This window comes from Capricornis sumatraensis, chromosome 5, assembly GCF_032405125.1.
Source record: "Capricornis sumatraensis isolate serow.1 chromosome 5, serow.2, whole genome shotgun sequence".
Lineage (NCBI taxonomy): Eukaryota > Metazoa > Chordata > Mammalia > Artiodactyla > Bovidae > Capricornis > Capricornis sumatraensis.
In genome coordinates this window covers 56,478,237-56,502,607 of record NC_091073.1, presented here as the reverse complement: position 1 = coordinate 56,502,607, position 24,371 = coordinate 56,478,237, and the positions used below count along the sequence as shown (strand labels likewise).

General features: G+C 38.6%; 1 protein-coding gene across 2 annotated transcripts in view; it reads left to right on the top strand.

Moving 5' to 3' along the window:
- The window catches only part of MET (MET proto-oncogene, receptor tyrosine kinase), an 85,335-nt gene extending 61,454 nt beyond the window's left edge, over positions 1–23,881 (top strand). For both annotated transcript variants that reach the window (XM_068972576.1, XM_068972575.1), the window contains 9 exons: positions 766–922; positions 1,117–1,257; positions 4,439–4,669; positions 6,598–6,678; positions 8,562–8,743; positions 11,554–11,663; positions 12,872–13,037; positions 21,474–21,610; positions 21,716–23,881. In XM_068972576.1, coding sequence (XP_068828677.1) covers positions 766–922; positions 1,117–1,257; positions 4,439–4,669; positions 6,598–6,678; positions 8,562–8,743; positions 11,554–11,663; positions 12,872–13,037; positions 21,474–21,610; positions 21,716–21,932 — 1,422 coding nt within the window. In that variant the 3' untranslated portion in view covers positions 21,933–23,881. The remainder of the gene's footprint in view (positions 1–765; positions 923–1,116; positions 1,258–4,438; positions 4,670–6,597; positions 6,679–8,561; positions 8,744–11,553; positions 11,664–12,871; positions 13,038–21,473; positions 21,611–21,715) is intronic.
- Positions 23,882–24,371: the final 490 nt, after the last annotated feature.

Sequence of the window (24,371 nt, the reverse complement as noted above, 5' to 3'; positions counted from 1 at the left end):
TATCTTCATTCCTTTAAAAGGCTGAGTAATATTCCATTGTGTAGATATACCATGTTTTGTTTATCCAAATATATGTGATTTTTAAAGGGTTCCTGAAGTTTTCAAACAGTTATGAAATGGGAACATATGAAAAATTTAAAAATAAAAAGCTAAATCATGAGATCAGAGTTTGGAGTTCAAATGGACCATAAATCCAAAACATCATACCATGTTAGAGCTGGAAGGAGCATCAAAAACTTCTGTGTATCAAAACAAAGCAAATAAAAATATTCTGAGATTTTATTATCCATAATAATAACATAATTATTCACTTCTTATGGGGAGTCTCCTGTGCCCTCTACCCTATCCTCTAGGACAGAATTAATGTTCTGTTGTCTCTGCCTCTTACAATATGTTCATGCTTCTACAGTAAATATCGTCATGAACTATAACCATTTATTGTTTTTTTAATCATTTACTTTTGTGTTTGTGTCCCTTTCACACTTTAGTTCCTCGTGGTCAGAGACTGATTTTTATCTTTTTATTCCTAGTACTTAGTTATAAGCACAAACAGCTAGGCATCATGTAAGTATTTCAGTGATTAGTAGCCCCTAATTATTTGAACACTGAACAAGAATTGAAGAATGTCTTAATACTCTGGAGGCATCCACTTCTAGAACAGTAATAACCAGGTATTATTTAGAGCCTAGAGAGATTATGATTCAACTGTGTAGTGTATTTTGAACTTATCATGGTTAATTTCTGACTTTTATTTGTCATTTGTAGTGGAAGCAAGCAATTTCTTCAACTGTTCTTGGAAAAGTGATAGTTCAACCAGATCAGAATTTCACAGGATTGATTGTTGGTGTTGTCTCAGTATCAATAATACTCTTACTGTTACTCGGGCTTTTCCTGTGGCTGAAAAAAAGGAAGCAAATTAAAGGTGCATAATTTTCCTTATTGTCTGTTTTAAAGGTGTTGCCTTAACAATACAATCATTACAGTTTAAAATTGTTGTAGATTCATGTGTGTGGTCTTATGCAATCCATAAAAGCCATGAGTTCTGGTCACCAGGTCAAAGTCTACTGGGACCCATGATAGCCAAATCTTTAACGAGGTCTTTCTCTCTCTTTTAAGATCTGGGCAGTGAATTAGTTCGCTATGATGCAAGAGTACACACTCCACATTTGGATAGGCTTGTCAGTGCCCGAAGTGTAAGCCCAACTACAGAAATGGTTTCCAATGAATCTGTAGACTACCGAGCTACTTTTCCAGAAGGTATACTTCAGTTTATTTTTCTGAAAAATACCTATACATACACCTCAGTGGGTTGTGGCAGTGTTGTTTATTTTTGGTTTTGCCTTTATATTTTTATAAAAATATAAAAGAAGTAATCACCTCTTCTTTGGCCAAAGAAGTATTTAATTTGACACAAAGTTACATGACTTATTTTTAAATGAACTCATATATGAGATTTTTTTAGTCATTAACCTCTATTCTCACAAAAAAGTTCATTTTAAAAATCATTTGAGCAAAGATAAGCTGCTTATCATCTGAGTGCAATGCTAAGAAACTGTGAAGCTCTCTTTAACAACCCAGGAAGAGTTAAGACACAAGACATATATATTGAAACAGAAGTTGGTACTGCTATATTTTTTTTTACCTGCTGATCCTCAAACATTTAAATTATACCTTTAGCACTCCTTTGAAGGAGTCTCAATGAACTGTTAGCACCCAGTCTTTTATCCACAGCATCCCAGGACTTCAATATATTTTGAGTCTTAACCAGTGTGTGCTTAGTTGCTCAGTCATGTCTGACCCTTTGTGACCCTATGAACTATAGCCCACCAGACTCCTCTGTCCATGGGATTTCTCAGGCAAGAATATTGGAGTGGGTTTCCATTTCCTTCTCCAGGGATCTTCCCAGGGATCAAACCCAGGTCTCCTGCTTCACCATCTGAGCCACCAGGAACCTTCAGTCATGCTGTTTAAAAAGGAGCGTTAACGTTGGCCTAATAATCAGATTAACCACAGTATTTCACATTGTTTTATTTAAACTCTCCTGGTAAAAGCAGAATGTCTGTATTGTATCTGCTCCATTATCTTTAGAAGTTACAGGACATGAGTCAAGTACAAGCATTTTCCTGGTTGAATATTTACCATTGGACAAATAAAATGAGTCACAGATCATTGAGGATACTGCAGAACTTAGAAATTGCTCATCAAAACAAGTACAAGAGCAATGAGGCACTTAACATTTTAATTTTTTCAACACTTATTGCCTCTTACTTTTTCAAGTTTATGTTAGTTCTACAGATGCCATTAATGTTGTCTTTTCCCACATGACTCCATTCACCTTTAAGAATCCAGGCCCTTAACGACATGGGAAAATCAAATCCAGTTTATAGTTTTGAAATGTAGAACTGTTTTATTATTTTTTATTCACATTTAATGGCTCTGGTTTGAGATCTTTAAAATTAACAAGTGACATTTTTGAAGAAGTATACTTAATTTTCCTTCAGCCTCCTTGCTCACCAGACCTCTGTCATCATTGCTAAGGAACTTGAGTTTCATTCTCATTCCTACAGTGAACCTACTCCTTGGAGACATGGAAAAGTAAGATAGGCAAAAGAAGGTTACCCAGGGAAGAATGAAGAAATGCACAGCCAGTATCTAATAAAGAGGCACTTAGAGAGCTTCTCTGTGTGTGTGTGTGGTGGGGACAGCCTCTTTATGAGTTTTCTGCAGACTTAGAATACACAGTGTGTCAAACCAGAATCACACTGGTGGTTTGTGCACATGTTTGAACTTAACAGAAAGATCAGTACAGTTTCTGTGCCCGAGAACTTTTTCTTGTGCCTCATCAAGGATTTCCCCCCATCTCTGCACCTCTGAGAATATAACCCTAATCTTTAGGTGCAAAAGTTTGAGAAGTGAAGGCAGAGGAACTGAGTTTATAGTTTCCATCATCTGACTCATCTGCATTTCCCCCCTAGGAAAGATTTGGAAACCCTGACTCTGGGATTAAAGCAACAGACACCCAGCTAGGCTCCTTCCATCCCTCACCCATCCAACATCTCAAGCACTCCCCTAATGTTCTGTATCCTTTAAAGAAGGATGTAGAATGCATCTGTCTCATTTATAGCTAATGATTACTACAACTTACAATTTTCATAACTGTAGGTGATCCCAAAGCTCTTCTGGAACCACTGCTGAGTTTACTGCTCTGGCCAAATTGATGTAGTAACCAAACTGTCCAATGTGGCAAACACTAAACATGTTTAAGTGGGTTTAAGAATAATCAGAGGTACCATCAACTTTCTTTTTATGCCGCTCTCTTAAGTTCTGATTTTCCGGATCATTTGCAAGCAAACAATATTTTCTTTTGGTGCTAATGAGGACCCTCCCCCGACTTAGACCTCCCTTCTCTGTGTGTTATATACTAATACATTTCAATACCCAACCTAGTTTATCTTCAAGTCAGTTGCTTCCAATATAGCACCCTGTCCTTGACATATATGGATTCCCATTGGAAAGAGCAAAGCAACTGGTGCCTTCTCTGCCCTATTTGACATTAAGAAATGTGCTCTCAGCCCCACAATTTCCTACCTAGTAAAAGGGAACCTTGCCTGAGACTCGTTATAAAGATCAGCTTACAAGGAATGCTGATCTGACCCCTTTCCAAGTGCCCTCAACTAAGCAGTGAGAATGGCGCTCTAACCCAGACCTTAGCTGCTCCCTCTAAACAATGATAATACGAGACCTGCTGCCACCACCACAGGATGGGAAACTTACCATGAATGTGGAAAGTTTTCATTCCTCAAAGTTTAACCATTACATATTTCTAGTTGTTTGTATGCATGTGTGTATGTGTGTGTGTGTGTGTGTATATATATATATAGAGAGAGAGGGAGAGAGAGAGTATATAATATTTCATTATACATATTTTTCTTTGACTAGGAATCCACATACATTTTGAGCAATACTAATTAATTCCATTAATAAGCAGTAGTCTCTCAAAAGGCTTCTTTTTTCCTTTTCTTATAGTTTAGTTGAATTTTTGTGGAACAAGGCAGTTGCTTGACTACTTTTGCCACTTTTCATTCTTATGAGTATAGTATGTTAAAAAACAACCCTCAAGCTTGACTTTGCTATGTAAAAGAGAAATGTCTAAGGAAATGAAAAGGAAAAAACAAATTTTCAAAGTTACTCCTTAATGTAAGAAAATCAATAAATGTTTTTTACAAACGCATACCCATATATTTTTCCAATTTACTATTTTATTAGATCAATTCCTTTGTAAAGGTTTTTCCTAGCCTCATTTAGTGATACAATAATTATTTCTTCACATTTAAATTTAAACTTTGATTTTGTTATTAATTCAGTTTGCTCCTCCTGTTGCAGTCCCCACTAATTGAGGTTTTGCTACTGTTTCTAATAATTTTGCTTAATCTTGCAGACCAGTTTCCTAATTCATCTCAGAATGGGTCATGCAGACAAGTGCAGTATCCTCTGACAGATCTATCCCCCATCTTAACTAGTGGGGACTCTGATATATCCAGTCCATTACTGCAAAATACCGTCCACATCGACCTCAGTGCTCTAAATCCAGAGCTGGTCCAGGCAGTTCAGCACGTAGTAATTGGGCCGAGCAGTCTGATTGTACATTTCAATGAAGTCATAGGAAGAGGTAAGTATTTCCACTCAGCTTTTTGTTAAACACAATTTTCCAGTAAGCATTTTATCTTCTGCCTTTGCAGATTAGGAATTAGACAATGGTGAAAGCAACTGACAGAGCAGTGATAACAAGTGCGCTTGATTTCTGTTCTGCAGAAATACAACCCTGCAAATCACATCCATGGGGATTTGCCCCTGTGCATAGAGACAACTTGATAATCTCCCAGACATCTTACTAATGAATCACATTCCTTCCTCACCTTTTTCATAATGACAACTATAATTTCTTGAAAGTGCCTTTTACTTCTGTCTAAAAATCATTCTATTAAATTCTAATATTTTTACTCATATCTCCTTCCAGTCTTTCTTTACCCTGAAAATATTGACTAACTCTATGAAGTCCTGGTTTATAGCAGTTTGTACACTGCTGGACAGCATCAGGAGACAGGGAATTTATAGCCTTCCCTTGATCTGAAGCAGTATACATCATCTCTACAATGCACTCCAATTTCTTTATACAAAGAGGAATGAATATTTGTATTAAGCCAGCCAGAGCAGCAATAACAGCTAGCATATACAGTACTGGAGGAAATATTGAGCAGGAAAAGAAACCAACTAGAAGCCAGGAAATGAACTCCACTGTTCCCTTAAAAAGCTTTTACCTTTAATACCAAATGGTCTCTGATCCTTTTATTCAGTATGTGCTGCAAGAGATAGCACAGACATCAGCCAGCATGATGCAGAGGAGGCTGAAGGGACAGTTGGCCTTATGTGTTCACTAGGCCTTCCCATTTTCCTGTGATAGCATCAACACATTCCTCTATCATATACTCCAGATTTTAGTCCCTAGCATGCTCCCCTTCACAAATAGCAGCCTCACTGCTAACAGACATCTTTCACATCAGAGTAATACATAGTTCTTTCACCAGTCTATAAATCCCAGTAACTACCAGTTTTAGAATGTATGACTAAACTAATTATGTTCTAATTCTACATATTCTAAAATTAGTATTTTGTATTTTTATCATGAAAGGTGATAAAATGGCAGTTATCTCTTATAAAGTAGTAATATGAATGATTCTGTGAATACTACTGTTTATTTATATGCTTTCCCCAAGAGAATGTGAGCCCTCAAGAGTGTAGGTTTTATTTATTTATTTTATTTATTCATCTTTGCATTACAAGAGGGTAGACTAATGCCCAACACTCACATGCTAGTCACTCAGGGAGTCTTAGCTAGCTGGATGAATTTCTTAATGACTTACACAGCTATCAGACATTTGGCACCTCTGGGGAAAATTACTGCCACTGGATGAAAGGCTACCATTGGGAAAGTGATGTGGCTGAAACCAGAGAGAACTGCCTGAAATGACTCAGAGTGAATTTGCTTCATTCAGGCCATTGTCTTTCAGTTTCTGCCAGCCTGGATTACATATTAACCAGTGACTAATGGGGAAAATCCTTATTCTATAATGCTCATCTTATTTCTAATGGTGACATTTTCATTTCAGTTCAGTTTATTGGAATATAGAGAGCTTATTTTATTGTAGTTCTTCATGTGGATAAAACTTTGTTTTTATATTTAAAAGATATTTTTTGATCCTTAATAATAATATTCCTTATATGAGGCAGATGTTACTCCTGTTTTCACTGGTTCCACTGTTATTGAATACTTTATTATCTTAACCTCTAATAACAATTATATCACCTAAATATTTTACCATGTGTTAAATAATCATTGCTTTTATCTTTGGGTAAAATATATCTACATATTTTACAAACACACACAAGTAGTGGTACTATTAATCAAAAGCATAAGAAACAATGTACTTTTTTGCCATGTAGGAAACAAAAAAGAAATGAAGATCATGAAAAGCTTAATAAATAATATTAAACAAATAAAACTAATGCAGCACTAACCAAGTTCCCTCTATCACGTAGGACATTTTGGTTGTGTATATCATGGAACTTTGTTGGACAACGATGATAAGAAAATTCACTGTGCTGTGAAATCCTTGAATAGTAAGTTGTATTTTATTTAACAGTGGAGTACACTTCTGTGGTTGCAGACTAATAAACAGTGCATAATAAAATGTTAATTTACACTTTCCCTTGTGGAAAAATCAGTAACTAGCTGGAACGATGGATCTAATCCTGAAATGTTTGATCAAAATTCTTATTGAAATATTTCCTCAGAAATTATCCCTCAGAGCTCTCATAAGTAAGAATGAAAGAGAAATGAGATTCTTGGATGAGCCTAAGTATCATTTAAATATGTTTGGCTTACAATATTTGTTTTGCAAGTGACATTTATGGAAACTATTGGAAGCATTTTGGCACATACAGTAGTAATGACTCATTGTACCCAGAGGCATTACTATAATTATTTCTTTAACCACAACTTCCATCAAAAAGATAAAAAAATGAAATAAGTCAAACAAGAGAAAACAGCAGAAAATTGAAAAATTATAAATGTGGTAATACCTCATTTATCCACATTTTTGATGAATGAGATAATCCGTTATTAAATGAACTTCCTTAGCAAGTGATACTTACCCCCTTTTAATGCTAGAATATATGTATTTTTAGTATTATTTACTGTTGAGAAAAATCTGCTTAAAATGGAATGCGTACTCTTTAAGAAGCAGGGAATGCTAGAGTTACTCAGTTTTCCCGGGTCTTTCCCATGTATGTGTGTCATTAAACTTTGTTTGAATTTTTTCCTGTTTAAAAAAAGAGAGAAGAAATATGGAATGCTTCCAAACATAAACTAAGACTGTGTTAATGACCCAGAGCCATAATTATGGCATGAATTACTATCTTGTATAACCCACCGTACTCCTCATAGTAGAGTTTGCCTGGCTTTACCCTTTGCTGACAGGGCCTTTTCTAACCCCATTTCTAAGTTTCTGCTCATAGTTTGAGGCAGCCTAAAAAAATGTTAGCAAGATACATTACAAATTTATATTGGAACTAATGTTTTCAATGCATATGTGAAAGGTTTTCCTACAAGATATGTTATCAACAGAAATATTTCAGCCTTTTTGAACATAAATCTGCATGCTGAGCAGTGTTCTGTATGGTTCATTTTGTTGGAAGTCTAACCACAAGATTATTAAAGCAACAATTTATATGAAATCTAACTACAAACTGTGATGGATTAAGTATAATTGTCAATAAATTTGCCTCAGTAAAGAGCGCTACTGCCAGTTGTAGTAAGAAGTCCTATTGCCAAGAAATCTTTCTCTGTCCCTGGTGTATGTTGATCTCTATTTAGTCCAGATGGACGTCCAGGTCTTGGAATGCACTCCATTTGTAAAAGAGTATCATCACTGACACTGATACTAATCAGATTAATAAATTAAAGGTTGTTAACTCTTCATTAGTGCTGACTAATATCAGGCCCTTGGGATCTCTATTTGGAAACTATTATAACAAAAGAGTCTACTTAGATAGCATAGGCAACATTTGGTCTTCAGATCCTACTAGTCCAGGGACTGGAAAACTATGGCCTGCTGCCTGTTTTTGTAAACAGTTTTTCAAGACTCAGCCACTATTATCAGCCACTAGTGGCTGCCTTTGCACTGCAATGGCAAGAGTTATGTATTTGCAACAGAGACCATGTGGCTTAAAAAGCCAAAAATATTTACTGTCTTGTCCTTTACAGAAAAGTTTGCCAACCCATGCCCTGCTAGACTCTTTCAAAAACAAGGGCAGGTGGTCACTCAAAAGTGCAGCACAGGTGACATCATTCACTCAGTTGTATTGTAAAAACACTCTGAGGATGAGGCATCAGGGCAAGATGTAGTCCAATGGTTTTATATTCTGTGCTTCTCTCCCTGAACTTGATGAAGTAATCATTGTCCCTGTAATGAAGTTAATGTCTCCACTGCTGGCCTTCTCAGGAATCACTGACATAGGAGAAGTTTCCCAATTTCTGACTGAGGGAATCATCATGAAAGATTTTAGTCATCCCAATGTTCTCTCGCTTTTGGGAATCTGCCTTCGAAGTGAGGGGTCTCCACTTGTGGTCCTACCATACATGAAACACGGGGATCTTCGAAATTTCATTAGAAATGAGACTCATGTAAGTATATTGCCAAGCTTGCTAACTCATGAACTAGCCTTAAGCCAGCCAGCCTTCCAAAATGTGCTATTTTGAACCTTTTTTAAATTTTTAGCCAAAGAAACCCATGTGAAACATTGACACCGTTCAAATGGACAGAGGCCCATTCAGTTCTCTGGTTTCTCAAAATCCTCTGTCCTAGTGGGAAGATAGTGATACGTAGAAGGGTGTCTGGGGACAGTGATTCTTACCTGCCCTGCAGGCAGCCTTGCTCTGCCATCCCCCAGACAGGTACACATCTTTCAATGCCTACTATACACCACAAAAAGCACCGCACAGGAGACGTAGAGCCAGAATGAGCCTCAGCCCAAAGGCAGTTTTAACCTTAGAAGGAAATACATTGAAAATTAATTATGAATGAATCTCACTATTCTTCAGAGTTGCTGCCCACTCTTCCACCTCAGGACCTTTGCACTTCTTAGTCTCTCTACCTAGACTACTCTTCTTCAAAATATCCACATATCTCACTTGGTTATTAATTTCAGCTTTCTGCCCTAATGTCATCTTCAAAATAAAGCTTCCCCGACTTGTCTAAAATTGCAGCTGACCACTGCACTCTCATGCCTTCTTTCTTTCTCGTCTCCCCTGCTTTGTTTTTATCCGTTACACCCTCATATGATACTGAGGGCTAAATTGTCCAAAACTGTGGCCATAAGCCACACATGAAATGTGACTAGTATAAATTGAAATTTGCTGTAAGTGTAGAATACATCCCAGGTTTTCAATATTTAGTATAAAAAAAGAAGGTAAAATATCTCATCAGTAATTGTTTATACTGATTACATGTTAAAATGATATTATTTTGGATATGTGGGTTGAAAAACATACTGTGAAAATAATTTTTGCTTGTTTCTTTTTAATTCTTTAATGAGACTACTAGAAAAATTTCAACTACATATGTGGCTTGTCTCATATTTCTATTGAACAGTACTCTGCTAGGTAATAAATAAATGATAGTTGTGTATATGTATATATGTGTGTATATACACACACATACACACATATCTTATTAGAGTACAAGCACATGAGGGTAGGTAATTTTGTGTGTATATTGTTCACTACTGTGGCTCCACCACCTAAAATAGAGTTAAGTACATAGACTTTCAGGAGATATCTGCTAAATGAATGAGTTCAGGGTTACAAAAGAGATTCTTAGATGTTTCCAAATGACAGTTTTGTTAGTGACATTTATGCTAGTTCCAAGAAGGCTGAGCAAACAATGGCTAGACCAGGAGTAGGGAGGGAAGGAGAAGTCTTCAGAACTGAAGTCACAGATGGCCCCAGGCTGCTTTTTGGCTTCTGTGAACAGACCTCTTTAGACGTTATGGAGTAGCTTTACTCTTGATCAAAACAACTTCATAAACATGGGATCAGATTCTTAGAGAAATGAGCTCTAGGATAGTAAAGAAATATTTTGCATTCAGTCAAAAGAGAATACTCTGTAGCTCTGAATTTTTGCAAATAAGGTGAATTTACCTTACAAAGTACCATTGCCTTTATAGTCCAAGGAGTCTGTACTTATTACAACCACTAACAGATATATCTTAAAGAGAGGCTGAAAACACAGGAAATGGCCTCTCTACATGCTGGGTGCATTAAGGGAGGCTGTAGCCCTCCTTATAGGGTCCCCACTGGCTGCCTCTTTAGCTCACAAACTTCACTGTGGCTGCTGAAGAAGAGTTATCCTGTTCCTGATGACCAGGTACTGCAGTGACATCTGGGTGACTTCAGATACATTTCTTATAGTTACTAAAGCCATTATGCTGTCCATCCAAGTTTGTGGGTTGAACATATGGAGAATGAGATCTGTTTTCTGTGTGGGTTCAGGCCACTGTTGCTTCAGTACCAGTAGGAGGGCCTCTAATATGATTGATTTCACTACAGCATAAGCTTTGGAGTCAACAGATTTAGGCTAAAATCCTAACTCCACAACTTACCATCTTAGAGGTTTAGAGTGATTTATTTCTCTCAAAGCTTCTTGTATTAACCATGTATTTCTGGAGACCTGCTGACCCTGGAAGAACTGCTTTCCCCACTTCCCACAGGACTGGCAAATTCCCAGAGGTATTAAGCAGCTCACCTTCAGAGAGCATGCCTTTCATCACTAAACCAACCACTCCAGAGCCCATACCCCAACCACCTCCTTTAAAGGGTGCCAATACCCTGGGCCACCATCTACCTGCCCTCATCACTTCAAGACCAGTTACCAGACTTCTAGAGCCAGTCCTTAACACCCTAGACCCACTGAAATTATTCAACCAGCTGATTCTAAGCTGCTTCCTCTGCCTCGCCCGTTCCTTCCAACAGAAATCACCATAAAGGCTCTTTCCCCTTGTTTCCTCTGCCTCCTAACCAACCCTGGTGCTTCCCTGTGTGGCCTTCCATGACATGCCATGCCTCCTCCTCTTGGGAATTGTAACAGTCTTTTTGATGGCCTCTGTTCCCATCTGCTGGCTGTACCATACCTGAATAATAATAAACTCCACATTTTAAAACAACTCCAGTTCCCCATCTGGAAAATGGACAGAAGTGAGGGTATAAGGATTACCCAAAATTTATAAAAAACCTCTAACATGGTATTTTGCAAATAACAGATACTAAGTAAATGATGATTATCAACAGGAAACAAATTATTATTTGAAATAGGTAATTCTTTGCTGTTAATAAGAAATTGATAAGGTAATTCTTACCAATATTTCAGAATTCTAAAACCATAGCTAGAACAGTAAATGCTTATTAGTTTATGGGTTTCCAATTCTCTTTGATTACAGAACCCAACTGTAAAAGATCTTATTGGCTTTGGTCTTCAAGTAGCCAAAGGCATGGAATATCTTGCAAGCAAAAAGTTTGTCCACAGAGACTTGGCTGCAAGAAACTGTATGTAAGTATAAGAATCTCTGTGCCTGCAGTCCAAATTAAGTGACAGGGAGGAACCTGTTGCCCACTCTTCAAGGCTAGTGAGGATGTTTTCTCTTCTCATGTAAAAGTCCTTTATTTTCGTCACAGTTCTAAATCGATGTGTAAGCACTGGGTATGTAGGTGGAGCTTTCAGGCTTTATCAAACAGAATTTAAAAGGAATTCCCCAGAGGGGGGTCTTAAACAGCTGTTGTGCGCTCTAGCTTTTCTTTTTCCTTCCCGCCCATAGCCCCCAGTGTTGTGGTTTCACACTGCATTAGTGTTTGGAAGGGACAATTCGATCTGCAGCATTTTACAGTGAAACAGAGAGGGGCTGGTAACACAAATACCAACATATTGTAACTTCCCAAGAGTGGATTTGAAGTCAGCCTGCAGAAACCCTACCAAAAATGGTATTTGCGAATGAATATACAAAGAGGTTTATTTGTGTCTGGCTGCCTGGGCTGTATAATACAACAGTCAACAGTTTGTAATTGATTCAGTGCTTTCCCTTCCGTAGCACTGATTCATGACTTAATGGTATGTGTGAATGAAAGAACTGTGCTATTAATTTTCTACCTTGGTTTTGGTCAATGTGACAACATAAAAGCCATCTTAAACAAAGCATACATAGCCTCAGATAGAAGAATTGATTTTCCTGGAACCTTGATGTTTTCCTAGATGCTTTACTGTGTATCTGTTTTCTCTATTACCTCACTGATAAAAAGAATTGTATGTACTAGCCTAGCCCTTTGAGAAGGAAAAAATGAAATAACAGTCCCCTGTCATATCTCCCCCATAAAACTAAGTATTGCTAATAAGTTGACAAGTGGTAATTACTGATTGCTTTGGGTAGTCAGTTGGCATACTCAATTTAGCAACCAAAGAAAGCTGGGAGGGTGGCCAATTTTGCTACTTCTCCAGATCTACATTAAAGCAAAAAAGATTTTCTTATGCCACATCATTCACAATCTCTTCCCTTGGCCTGTTGAATTTGAAATGTAAATGTCAAGCATTTTTATTCAAGGATTCCATTGTGATTTAGCGCTAGTCAATACAGGCCAGATGAAGCCCTTCCTGCAGAAATTATGGATTTCAAATACTGAAGCTGCTTGTTCTAATCAGTAGAGATTCAGAATCACTGTAAATTATTCTCTTTTAGCCACTGGTAATAATTTTTGTTTTTTCTGTAGGCTGGATGAAAAATTCACCGTCAAGGTTGCTGATTTTGGTCTTGCCAGAGACGTGTATGATAAGGAATACTATAGCGTACACAACAAGACAGGTGCAAAACTGCCAGTGAAATGGATGGCTTTAGAAAGCCTGCAGACTCAGAAATTTACCACCAAGTCAGATGTGGTAATGTATTCATCACCTCAACCTCCTCTTTACTTTCATATCCAACTTTTTTAGTAATTTTATGGGAACTTAATTTTTTTTTAAGAGAAATCTTCACCACCATAATTTCAGCTTTTTTAATAAGTAAAAACGGACTTGATTGTCTAACAAGTACCCATACTATGGCCTCATAAATTCATTCATTTATTCAAAAAATGTTTGAATAAATGTCCAGCAGAACAGCATGTTAGGTCCTTGGGAACCGGGTGTAAGCCCTGCCCTCCAGGAGCTTTGTTCAGCAGGAGAGGGAAGCCTGTTCATCACTAACTCACACAAAGTAGACTGGGATTAATCTAGTCACTCGTAACTCAAGAGCAGAAAAATTCTACCTAGAGAAACCTGGAAGCTGTCCCTGAGGCATATCTAGCAGTGAAGACATTATCCCTTTGCCTAGCCCCCCTTTATCTGCAAAGGTCATCCTCCTCTCACAGAACAAGCATCTGAGGGCGTGCAACAGAGCTCTGAGGGTGGGGAAGACACTCACCTGGGCAGCCAAATCTACCATAGTGCCCTTTCACCTCGTGGAGAAGGTGATTCTTGAAATGGGCTTTAAAGTAAGGATGACGGAATGGACAGTGAAATAAAAAATGCCAGTCCAGGTGAGATAAAGGGGCAGAAAAGTATACACTTCTTTAAAGTTCTAAGCAAACAATAAGCAGTGGTGATTCGGCAAAAATAGCAGGCACAGAGGGAAGTTATGAGAATAAATTGAGAAAAATATTTTCATAGTAGATCATAGAGATCCTTGGAAAGCAAACGAGGGAGTCTGGAATTTATTCTCTGGCCATGTGGAAACATTAAAATGTAATCAGATTACGCTATAGCCTTTCTTCGTTCTGTAAAATGTTTTGAGAGGAGTAGACACAGGAAGACAAAGTGAGAGGTAGAATATGAAATAACATACTGTTAAAACAGAAAAGATGGAAGAGAAGGCATCTCAGAGGTAGAAACAACAGTATTTAGCAAGAAATTGATGAAAGTCATAGCTGAGCGAAGTTGTATACTGGTGCAGTTACAATTATGTGAGATAGAGGCACAAAAGCCAGTTTCAGAGGAAAAATATTAATCGTGCCTTGCACATGCTGAGTTTGACTTGGGAGTAGGACATACAGGCAGAAGTGTCTTTCATGCACCTGGAAGTGTGGATCTGCAGCTTGTGCAAACAGTTTGGTTGTCTGAACACCATACACTGGGTGGCTTACACAGCAGACATTTACTTTTCACAGTTCTAGTGGCTGAAAGTGGGAAATGGGGATTCCAGTGTGGTCAAATTCTGGTGATGCAAGCACATGGTCACCTTCTCACTATGCCTTGTGCTGGGGAGAGAGCAAGAGTAAGCTCTCTGGGTCTTGTCTTATAAGGACACTAATCCCATCCTCATGACCTCATATAAACCTAATTTTCTCCCAAAGGCTCCCCCTTTAAATACCATCACACTGGGGGTTAGAGTTTCAATATGAATTTTGAAAAGGATGGTGCACAATTCAGTCCATAGCAGAGGTCATGGCTGGAAATAGACTTTTGAGACTCCAATACAATTATTCAGAGGAACCTACATACATGCCATGAAGGGGGAAAGCAGAGAGGTGGGAGACCCAGAGGAAGAGAAAGTGTCATGAAGAAATGGGGTGTGGTCAGCAGAGGCTTCGGCTACTCAGAGCACAAGAAGGGTCTTGGAACCTGAATGATTTGGTCTGGAGTGTGCAGAGGAACCTGGGTGTTGAATGGAATATTCTATTTGCCTTTCATAAATCAAGAGGATTATGATATGTGGAGGTAGGAAAACAGCAATGTCTCAGTCCTTGAGGATAACAACCAAAAACAAGAAAAGCATTAACTAGTGACATTAGCAAACAAGGTGGGAAGAAAATAGCATTAATGGAGGACATAGATTACAAAAGAGAAAGGATTGGCAGCTATTAAGATATAACAAGGGATGGGGATCTGCGTTCGGCTTTGGGAGGTGAGAAGTTGTCTACCCTCCTCCCTGAGAGTCAGCAAGAGAGAGAGGTGTGGCCTCTATTGGGAAGAGTTTTGAAGACGTTGTGGTCTTTAAGTGAAAGCAGAGTTTCAGTTCCTGAGGAAGTGGAGGAGTCATTAGAGAATAAGCTGAGGGTGACTGAGAGCCTGTTTTCAGTGAACACATGTATCACAGGACATAGTGGAGGAATGGGACTTCAGGGTGGTTAAGATTGGTAAGTAGATGTGATAGTCCATGCTAGAGCTTATTTGGATTTTTATCCTGAAAGATTGTGAAAAAGAGGAAATAAAAAGGTGCTAGAGAGGTAGGCTGAGAAAACATTAGTGATGGTGACAGGTAAAGGCATCAGGTAAGGAGAATTAACCCATCCTGAAAGCATGTACATTTCATCTAGACTTGACTACCGCTAGGAAGGAGAACCAACTCTTAGAACTCAATAAGAAGACAAAATAACCCATTTTTTAAAAATAGGCAGAAGATTTGAATAGACATTTTACCAAGGAGATGTATGAATACCTAGCTAATAAGCACATGAAAACATATGCCCACACAAAGACTTGCTCATGAATGCTCACAGAAGTGTTATTCATAGTAGTCAAAAAACCAGGAGCAATTTTGATGTCCATCAACTGGGAAATGGGGATATAAAGCATAGTATAACTATACAACAGAATAATGCTATTCAGTAATGAGAAAGAACCACTGATGCATGCTACAATGTGGATAAACCTCAAAAACATTATGTCAGGTGAAAGAAGGCAGACTCAAAATTATTACACATTGAGTAATTCCATTTATATGAAATTTCTAGAAAGGGGCGAAAAATTGAGACAGAAAACAGATCAGTGGTTGCCTGGGGCTGAGGGTAGAAGCAAAGATTGACTACCAACAGGCATGAGGGAAGTTTCTGGGATGTTGGAATTGATCTAAAACTGAATTGTGATGATAGCTGCACTACTATATATAAACATCATTGACTATATACTTACAGTTGGCAAATTTTATGACATATAAATCATACCTCAGCAAAGTTATTAAGACAAGTCTGATGAAATTTTGGATGCTCAAGGCAAGAGTTGGGATTCTGAGCTTTTTGATGGTCCTGTACCACTCACCACTATCTCCACAAAAATACACATGCACAGCAAGGAGTTCAGCACTTCTTGTGAAACAAGTCACTCAGATACTTAGGAAATTTACACAGGCTTCTATAGATTCAAAGTGCTGTGTCTTTCTCCCTCTCATTGAAAGACTCTATACTGCACTATATAAAGGGTGAACCTGAGTAGTCCATACCACGCTGCTTTGACAAATTGTTATTGATTGGATGTTTATTGATGGATTTATACATTTGCATAAGGTTTTCATTTCTAGGACAGCACAATCTTTTGAATGTTGACATGGAACATATCCAAGCACCTGTAATAAATTGTATTATGTTGAGACCTACAGACAAAAACTTGCCTGTTTGTAGAACGGTCTACTTTCTCACAAATGCCCAGATGCAGTTCAGCTAAAATCTGAATACCCTTGAAACCCTTTCCAACAACTGAAGTATCTTCTATACATGCAATTACTCATATCCAGTATTGCATAGTGTTTGTGCTTAGTACAAGTGCTTTCACTGAAGTCAGTACTGACTTCTTCGTTCAACCAACTGGCTTTCTCATCCTGCTTCATCATTCTGCTGCATTTAATATCGTCAGCTGTCCTTCTCTTGAAATTTCCTTCTCCTTTGTTTTCAGGGCCACTGTACCATCCTGTTTTCCCCCTGCTTTTAGACTGTGTTTTCTTTACCTTGACAGCTTCTCTTTCTTTTCTCACAGCTTACATACAACTGTCCCCCAGGATTTTGGTCTTAAGGGGTCAGCCTCCCTCAACAGTTTCAACCATTCCCATCAACAGTCACCTTTGCATCTCTCTTACTAGATGTTTTCATCAGCAACACACATTTACTGAGTTCAAAGTCTAGTTCTTTCCTGCCAACTGTCGATGCCTCACTTCTTTATTTCTATTAATGGTATCACCATTGTGCAATATACCAACTCTTCATCCTTTCTGTTGTGCAGTTCTTTAGGTTTTAAAGATTGCATCAGTTGCATGACACCACAACCAGGGTATGAAACAGCTCTATCATCCCAGAAAATTTCCTTACACCTCTTGATGGTATAACCTGCCCTAACCCTAAAAACCTGGAAACCACTGGTCCATTTTCTCTCTGTAGTTTTACCTTTTCTGGAATGTTCTATAAATGGAATCATACAGTAGATAGCCTTTGAGTCTGTCTCCTTCACATAGCATAATGCATTTGAGAGGATCAATAGTATCAATGTATCCACGGTTATTCTTTTTTTATTATGATAAAAAACATAAAGTTGACTATCTTAACCATTTTAAGTGTACTGTACAGTACAGTTTACTATGTGCACAGTGCTATGCAACTGATTTCTAGAACTTGCAAAACTGAAACTCTATATCCACTGAACAGCTCCCCATTTCTCCCTTCCCCAGCATCTCTGGCAACCACCATTCTACTTTCTAAGAGTTTGACTATTTTAGATACTTCATTATAAGTGGAATCATATAGTATTTGTCTTTTTGTAACTGGTTTATTTCACATAAGTAGGCTTGCTGGATCATATGTATTCTATTTTCTAGTATTTTTAAAACTGGGTTATTTTTTATTTTATTTTTAAGAGTTCATTATGTATTCTGGTTATAGGTACATGTTATCAGATATGTGTTCTTACAAATAATACTTTTTAGTCTGTGGCTTGCGTTTTTAATTGTATATTTCAAAGAGCAGAAGTTTTCAGTTTTACTGAAAAGATTATCAACCTACCAGTTGCTAAATTTTATCAATTAATCCATTTTTAAATCAGTTATGCTTTTTTATAAGGGTATTATATCTGTTTACTTTTTTAATTTATTTTTTATTGAAGGATAATTGCTTTTTTGAATGCTCAAATTTGGCTATATCTATTATTTGATTGCTGCAGCAATGTGCCTATCACTTTTTATAGCTTATAACAGTCTCTTACCTCTAATAACTGCTTTCAGCTTTGTCTTTAGTAAAATTAGACAGAGATTCTTCAGATGAGCTCACTGCTGGTGCTCAGATATTCAGAAAGCCTTGATCATTCACACAATAAGCATGAATGACTGTGCTCTCCTGTCTTGAAGCTAAAACTGACTTGCTTCCATCAATGCACAGGCATCGTACACCTCCCCAACCCCTTTGTCTCTCTCTGTCTCCTTCTGTATCCCTCCCTCACATGCCCCACCCCTACTCTCTCCTCTTGGTCAGTATCAGTCTCTTCCTTCACTTCCCTACCCCCTACCATCCAGTCAGTCCAAGCTGTTAAGGGGAGTTTGGAATGCAGACTGTTCATGAAACTGCCTCCCTCTCACCTCTCCTGTCCCATGATTTCTCTAATCCTCCTCTGATACCAGTTGTCTAAGTCCTACAATTCCTTGAGTTTCCCTGTTGGCTCAGCTGGGTAAAGAATCCACCTGCAATGTGGGAGACTGGGTTCAATCCCTGGGTTGGGAAGATCCCCTAGAGAAGGGAAAGGCTACCCAGTCCAGTATTCTGGCCTGGAGAATTCCATGGACTGTATAGTGCTTAGGGTCCCAAAGAGTTGAATACTACTGAGCAACTTTCACTATAATTCCTTACAGGACTAAATTTATCCAACTCTTCTCCCTTGTTTTTGCAAATTTGCCTCCAGACCTCCTATAACCTAGGCTGTCAGTTGGGGAGACCTGATCACACAATCGGAGAAGGCAATGGCACCCCACTCCAGTACTCTTGCCTGGAGAATCCCATGGACGGAGGAGCCTGGTGGGCTGCAGTCCATGGGGTCAATCACACACTAGTAATCAGCCTCTCAGAACTTCAGTTCCTCATTCTTAAAACATCTACAAAATCGAATACATTACAGACTTGTTATAAGGATTAAATAAGACAATCTTTTTTTAAAAGGCATGATGCCCACCCCTGCCAAGCTGATTTGATGACACATGCTCTCTTCCACCGCTCTAATTCGGGAAAGCAAATTAGAGAGTTCGCTCTCCCAGCAGAGTTTAGTCTCTCCCGGGAGAGAGAGAGTTCAGTCTCATAAGGTTCCATGTTGCCAGTATTCAGTAGCAGCCCTCACCTGCCCTGTTCAAAAGTGTCCTAACTGGTCTCTGTATTGTGGATGAGCTTCCCCTGTTTGTTTTAAGCAGTGTTTACAGATGGAATCTCCTAGAGCTCAACCCCAGTCACGTCCCATTGATTTCAGTTTAACCCATGATTAACATTCAAAAACACAGTCCCCTTTCAACCTTATTCAAAAACACGGTCCCCTTTCAACCTTATCTGTCCTTCATCCCTTCATCTGCTCCACACATCAAGCAGAGTGACCTGTTGTCCTTATGGTTCAAAAAAACATGTTTGAGTGTCTTACCCTTTACCCCTGGGCCCACTGCCTCCATCCAGAATACTCTTTCTGCCCTCACAATACATGTATCTACAGAACAAATACTCGCTGTTCCTCAGGACCCACTATACTGTTACTTTCTTCCTGAAGCCTCTCTTAGTTACCCAACTATTATCCCTTTGCCTTTTCACAACATCTGTACCTCTTTTCTACAATTGCTCTATATTGCAGTTATTAGATCTTATTGTTCTATGTGACAGTTAAGTACATAACTAATTGCATGGTTCTCTTAACTCTGTTAAATCAGCCTCAGGGCCTGTCCAGTAACTTGGACAGTAACCTACCTATGCATCATCAAAGGTCAGTGTGTGCTAAATCACGTTTGTCGTATCCAACTCTTTGTGACCCTATGGACTGTAGCCCGCCAGGCTCCTCTGTCCATGGGATTCTCCAGGCAAGAATACTAGAGTGGGTTGCCATTTCCTTCTCCAGGGGATCTTCCCAACGCAGGGACTGAACCTGCATATGTCTCCTGCATCGGCATGCCAGTTCTTTACCTCTGGTGCCACGCCACATGGGAAGCCCTCAAGGGTAAATAGATACTTGTTAAATTGATTTAATTCTAACGCAAATTCTGGGACTCAACACAGTGGTGTCATCAGAAGTGACTCAGAAGATTTTGAGGCTTTGAAAACTTTGAAAGGCTCCAGAAGACAGCAAATGTATCTAGTACCCTGCCCCGCCTCCCCCGACCCACCCACCCAAGGAGTTTGTTTTCTCTATTTGGATCAAGGAAGTCAGTGGCTTTAAAGCATTCTTGAACTTGGGCGAAAGGAAAAAGTCATTCATGGAGATTTGTATCAGCAACTACAATGTCGACCTGCTTGCTTCCTTTCAGAAACACGTGCTTTAGTCTCCTTGCAGAGTTATGAGCTACACTTGCATCTCAGTTTTATGTTTTCCTGCTCTTCATGTCTGCGCTGTATTCTCTTTCCCCTCCAAGCTTCTTTTTCCTCAGGGCCCCGTTTCTGCCCCCATGTGCTGCTGTGTGCAAGTGTCTTGGAAGTGTTGTGAGAGAACTGACTTCCTGGGTCCTCTGCCCGGGAGGTGACCCACACATGTTGACTTACTCTCACTGTGTCATTCTCACCTTGGCACATGTCCAGGGTGAGATAACATGCATGACCTGATCTATTCCAAGGAGAGTGCTCTAAATCAAGAAACTGCATATTTAATGAAGTTTGGTAGATCACGCAAAACCCGAGTCATGAACTCTGAAATGTTTATCCCTGTGTGAATTCACATTTATTGAGGAATTTTTAGCAAATCAGTCAACCTCTCTGTGTCCTTGTGATCATCCTATAAAGTACTGTTACAGCTGTTTTATATTAATTTCCTCCTATAACATTTTCAAAATATGGTTATTTTATTGAAATTCATTTTCATTCAAGAGCCTTGATGCTAAGCAGTCTTATTACTTCTGATTTTTAATATAGATTTTTACTTTTACTGACTTAGACCTTTTAACATTAAATTTTAGATATGGTTACATTTCTTAAGGAGTGTTTCCATTCATTTGGAAATCCCACAGATTTAAATTTTGGAAGCTTTGTCTTCTCTTTTTTTACTAATAGTCTAAAACTGTAATGAAGCCATTGAATAAAGAAGGATAGAAACATGTTAATGCTTTGACTCCATAGGAAAGAGCTTGGAAAATGCACTGTGCTAACTACTGATGAAATTGTAATCCTCATGTGGACTTCAGGCATCCTTTTTGAAAACTTTACATTTACTTGTAATCTAAATTCTAATTCTGGCTTAAACAAGTCATAAACTTATAAGTTACTAGTTGTCTTCAAAGAAAACTTTGCCTAAAACAGCAATAGTATTGAATACTAAACCAAGTTTTATTATGAAGACCTACGGATCACCTTTCGTATTTGTGCGGCCACTCTTCCCTTACCTGGATTCTCCCTTCCCTTGTTTGACCAGTGGTCCTTTGGCGTCCTCCTCTGGGAACTGATGACAAGAGGAGCACCACCTTATCCTGACGTCAACACCTTTGACATAACAGTTTACTTGTTGCAAGGAAGAAGGCTCCTACAACCTGAATACTGCCCAGATCCCTTGTAAGTAAGAATTCCAGCAGCATCTTCTGTAGCTCTTATGTTCTTTACTTTTGCAGAAGTGCTTGCCTTCAGAGTCCTCACAGCATTGTATCCTTTTTGAAACAGGTATGAAGTGATGCTGAAATGCTGGCACCCTAAAGCTGAATTGCGCCCATCCTTTTCTGAACTGGTCTCCAGGATAGCCGCAATATTCTCCGCTTTCATTGGGGAGCACTATGTCCATGTGAATGCTACTTACGTGAACATCAGATGTGTCGCCCCGTATCCTTCTCTGTTGTCATCACAAGAGAATGTCAGTGGCGAGGATGATGATGACACATGATGGATGGAGGCACCTGTGCTGCCGAGTCCCCTTCTGAGAAGCCTCACTGAACTGCCTGAACAACAGTCCACCCTTTGTCCAACGTTCTTTTCACTGCCTGGCCACTGAAAGACCACCAGGTACTTTTTGCTTTTGCCAAGATTGCACTATTATAGGACCTTATATTGTTATTAAAATGACTGGATTCTACAGAATTTCTCATCTGACAAAGCATCAGAGCAAGCAGCTTGGTCTCGCAGGCCAGTAACCAACAGCAATCCTGCAGCTGTGATAATGCTTCTGTCACATTCAGGCCAAAACCCAAATGCTGGGTTGAAATTTTTTAAAATCAAGATCCCACTTGATTTCATATGGGGAACTGAAGCAATGCATTTTGAAGACTTCTTAATGACAGAAAATTCAAAAGAAATGGTAATGTCCCAACAGAGCATGGCAGCCCTGGGACCAAACCACTCATTTAGAATTAAAATGTTTCAAAGAACTTATGTGTTGTATGAAAAACACATTTTTTTATTACCGATGTTGTCATTTGCCCATTAGGTAGACATTCCCTTTTAAATTTTTGTCTACACATTCCTTTTATTGGAGAACTATCCATAATCAATACAGTCAACATTTCAAAACAGCAGGACATGAAATATGTTTATAACTTTATAGGAATATTTACATATTGTACATAAACAACATTAAGGTTTTCATAAAATAGCTTAAGTCACAATGAAATATTTGCCATTTAAAAATCAACTGTTTAAGAATGATACTTTGCTAATCTGAATGTGGACACTTAGAAGTTTTGTCTTTTTTTTAATGACAACTCTGAAAATAAAACAAGTAATTTGTGATGACGGTTGTTTTTAAAGGTAACTCAGCATGTTTTTAAAGCAGAATACCTCTGACTAAAAGCATTATTGGTTCCTATCATGGCTTATATGTAGAGCCTTGGAAAGAATCAATGGAGTGGAAATATCAGCCTCTTTGTCAGGTGGCAGCTTTCCACCCCACAAACAATTGGAAACAACCAAATCAGGGGAATCCAGTTTTGTATTAGAACATTATGTGTTATTACGCAAAACATATTTTAGGGAAAAAAAATATGTTGATTGAAAGTTCTGACCATTTCGCCTGGATGAACAGTTACTCTGGTCAGGACTTTTGTGATGTTTTGTTCTGTGGGATTTTGTGCTTACTACTGTATAATGCATGTGGCACAGGATACTCAAACTGGTTTTGTTGATGTAAACATTTAAAGTATTATATTTTTATAAAAAGGTTTATTTTTAATGATGTGAGAAAATTTTTGTTAGGCCACAAAAATACTGCACTGTGAATATTTCAGAAAAGGTATGTCGAACTTGGATTAATAACAGCATGATTTTAAATGGCTGTGAATAAGTGATAAGGAAATGTACTGACTGCCAGAACTCCCCACCCTCATTACGTCACCAGGACTTGAAGCCAAGGGTTAACACAGCAAGCTATAAAGAGGGTGTGTTTATAGTAGAGTTGAGCTAAAATCCAATAGTAGAGTTAAGCTCTTTTTGTGAGACAGTGATTACAACTGAAAGTTCTTTGACAGTGGTGGAACTTACCAGAAGACCCAAGGAATTGTACTGCAGAGATATTCCAATTCAAATATTATTATTTCAGAAGTGTATAGAGTGATCCTAATTATAGAATATTGTAAATAATGGATGAAGAAGAAAAAAATCTGCTCTGCAGAAAAAAAACCCATTTCTACTAATGTCAGGAGAATGAATACATCAAGAATAGAGCTTATGGAAACAACTCATCAACAAGACTGCACACCTGTATATATGCTTGAAAAAGCTACAATGTGAATTTCATGTTTGCTATTTATAAACGTGTCCTTTGGTTAATATGTCTGGACAGACTGTGGGAGTTAAGTGATTCTTCTAAGAATTAGATACTTGTCACTGCCTATACCTGCAGTTGAGCTGAATGGTACTTTGTATGTTAATAGTTGTTGTTCGGATAAATCATACAATTAAAGTGATGTATCGTCTTGTATACTGAAAGTTGGTTATTGTTAGTCATGCTTGATTACCTGCCCATTTACATAAGGACAGGGGAAGCCTAAGATTGATTTCACCTGGCTACATCAAGTCGTCCATTAGAAGAGTGTTGTTAGTCAAGTTAATGCTGCTGCTGCTGCTGCTGCTGAAGTCGCTTCAGTTGTGTCCAACTCTGTGCGACCCCATAGACGGCAGCCCACCAGGCTCCCGTCCCTGGGATTCTCCAGGCAAGAACACTGGAGTGGGTTGCCATTTCCTTCTCCAACGCAGGAAAGTGAAAAGTGAAAGTGAAGTCGCTCAGTCATGTCCGACTCTTAGCGACCCCATTGGACTGCAGCCCACCAGGCTCCTCCGTCCATGGGATTTTCCAGGCAAGAGTGCTGGAGTGGATTGCCATTGCCTTCTC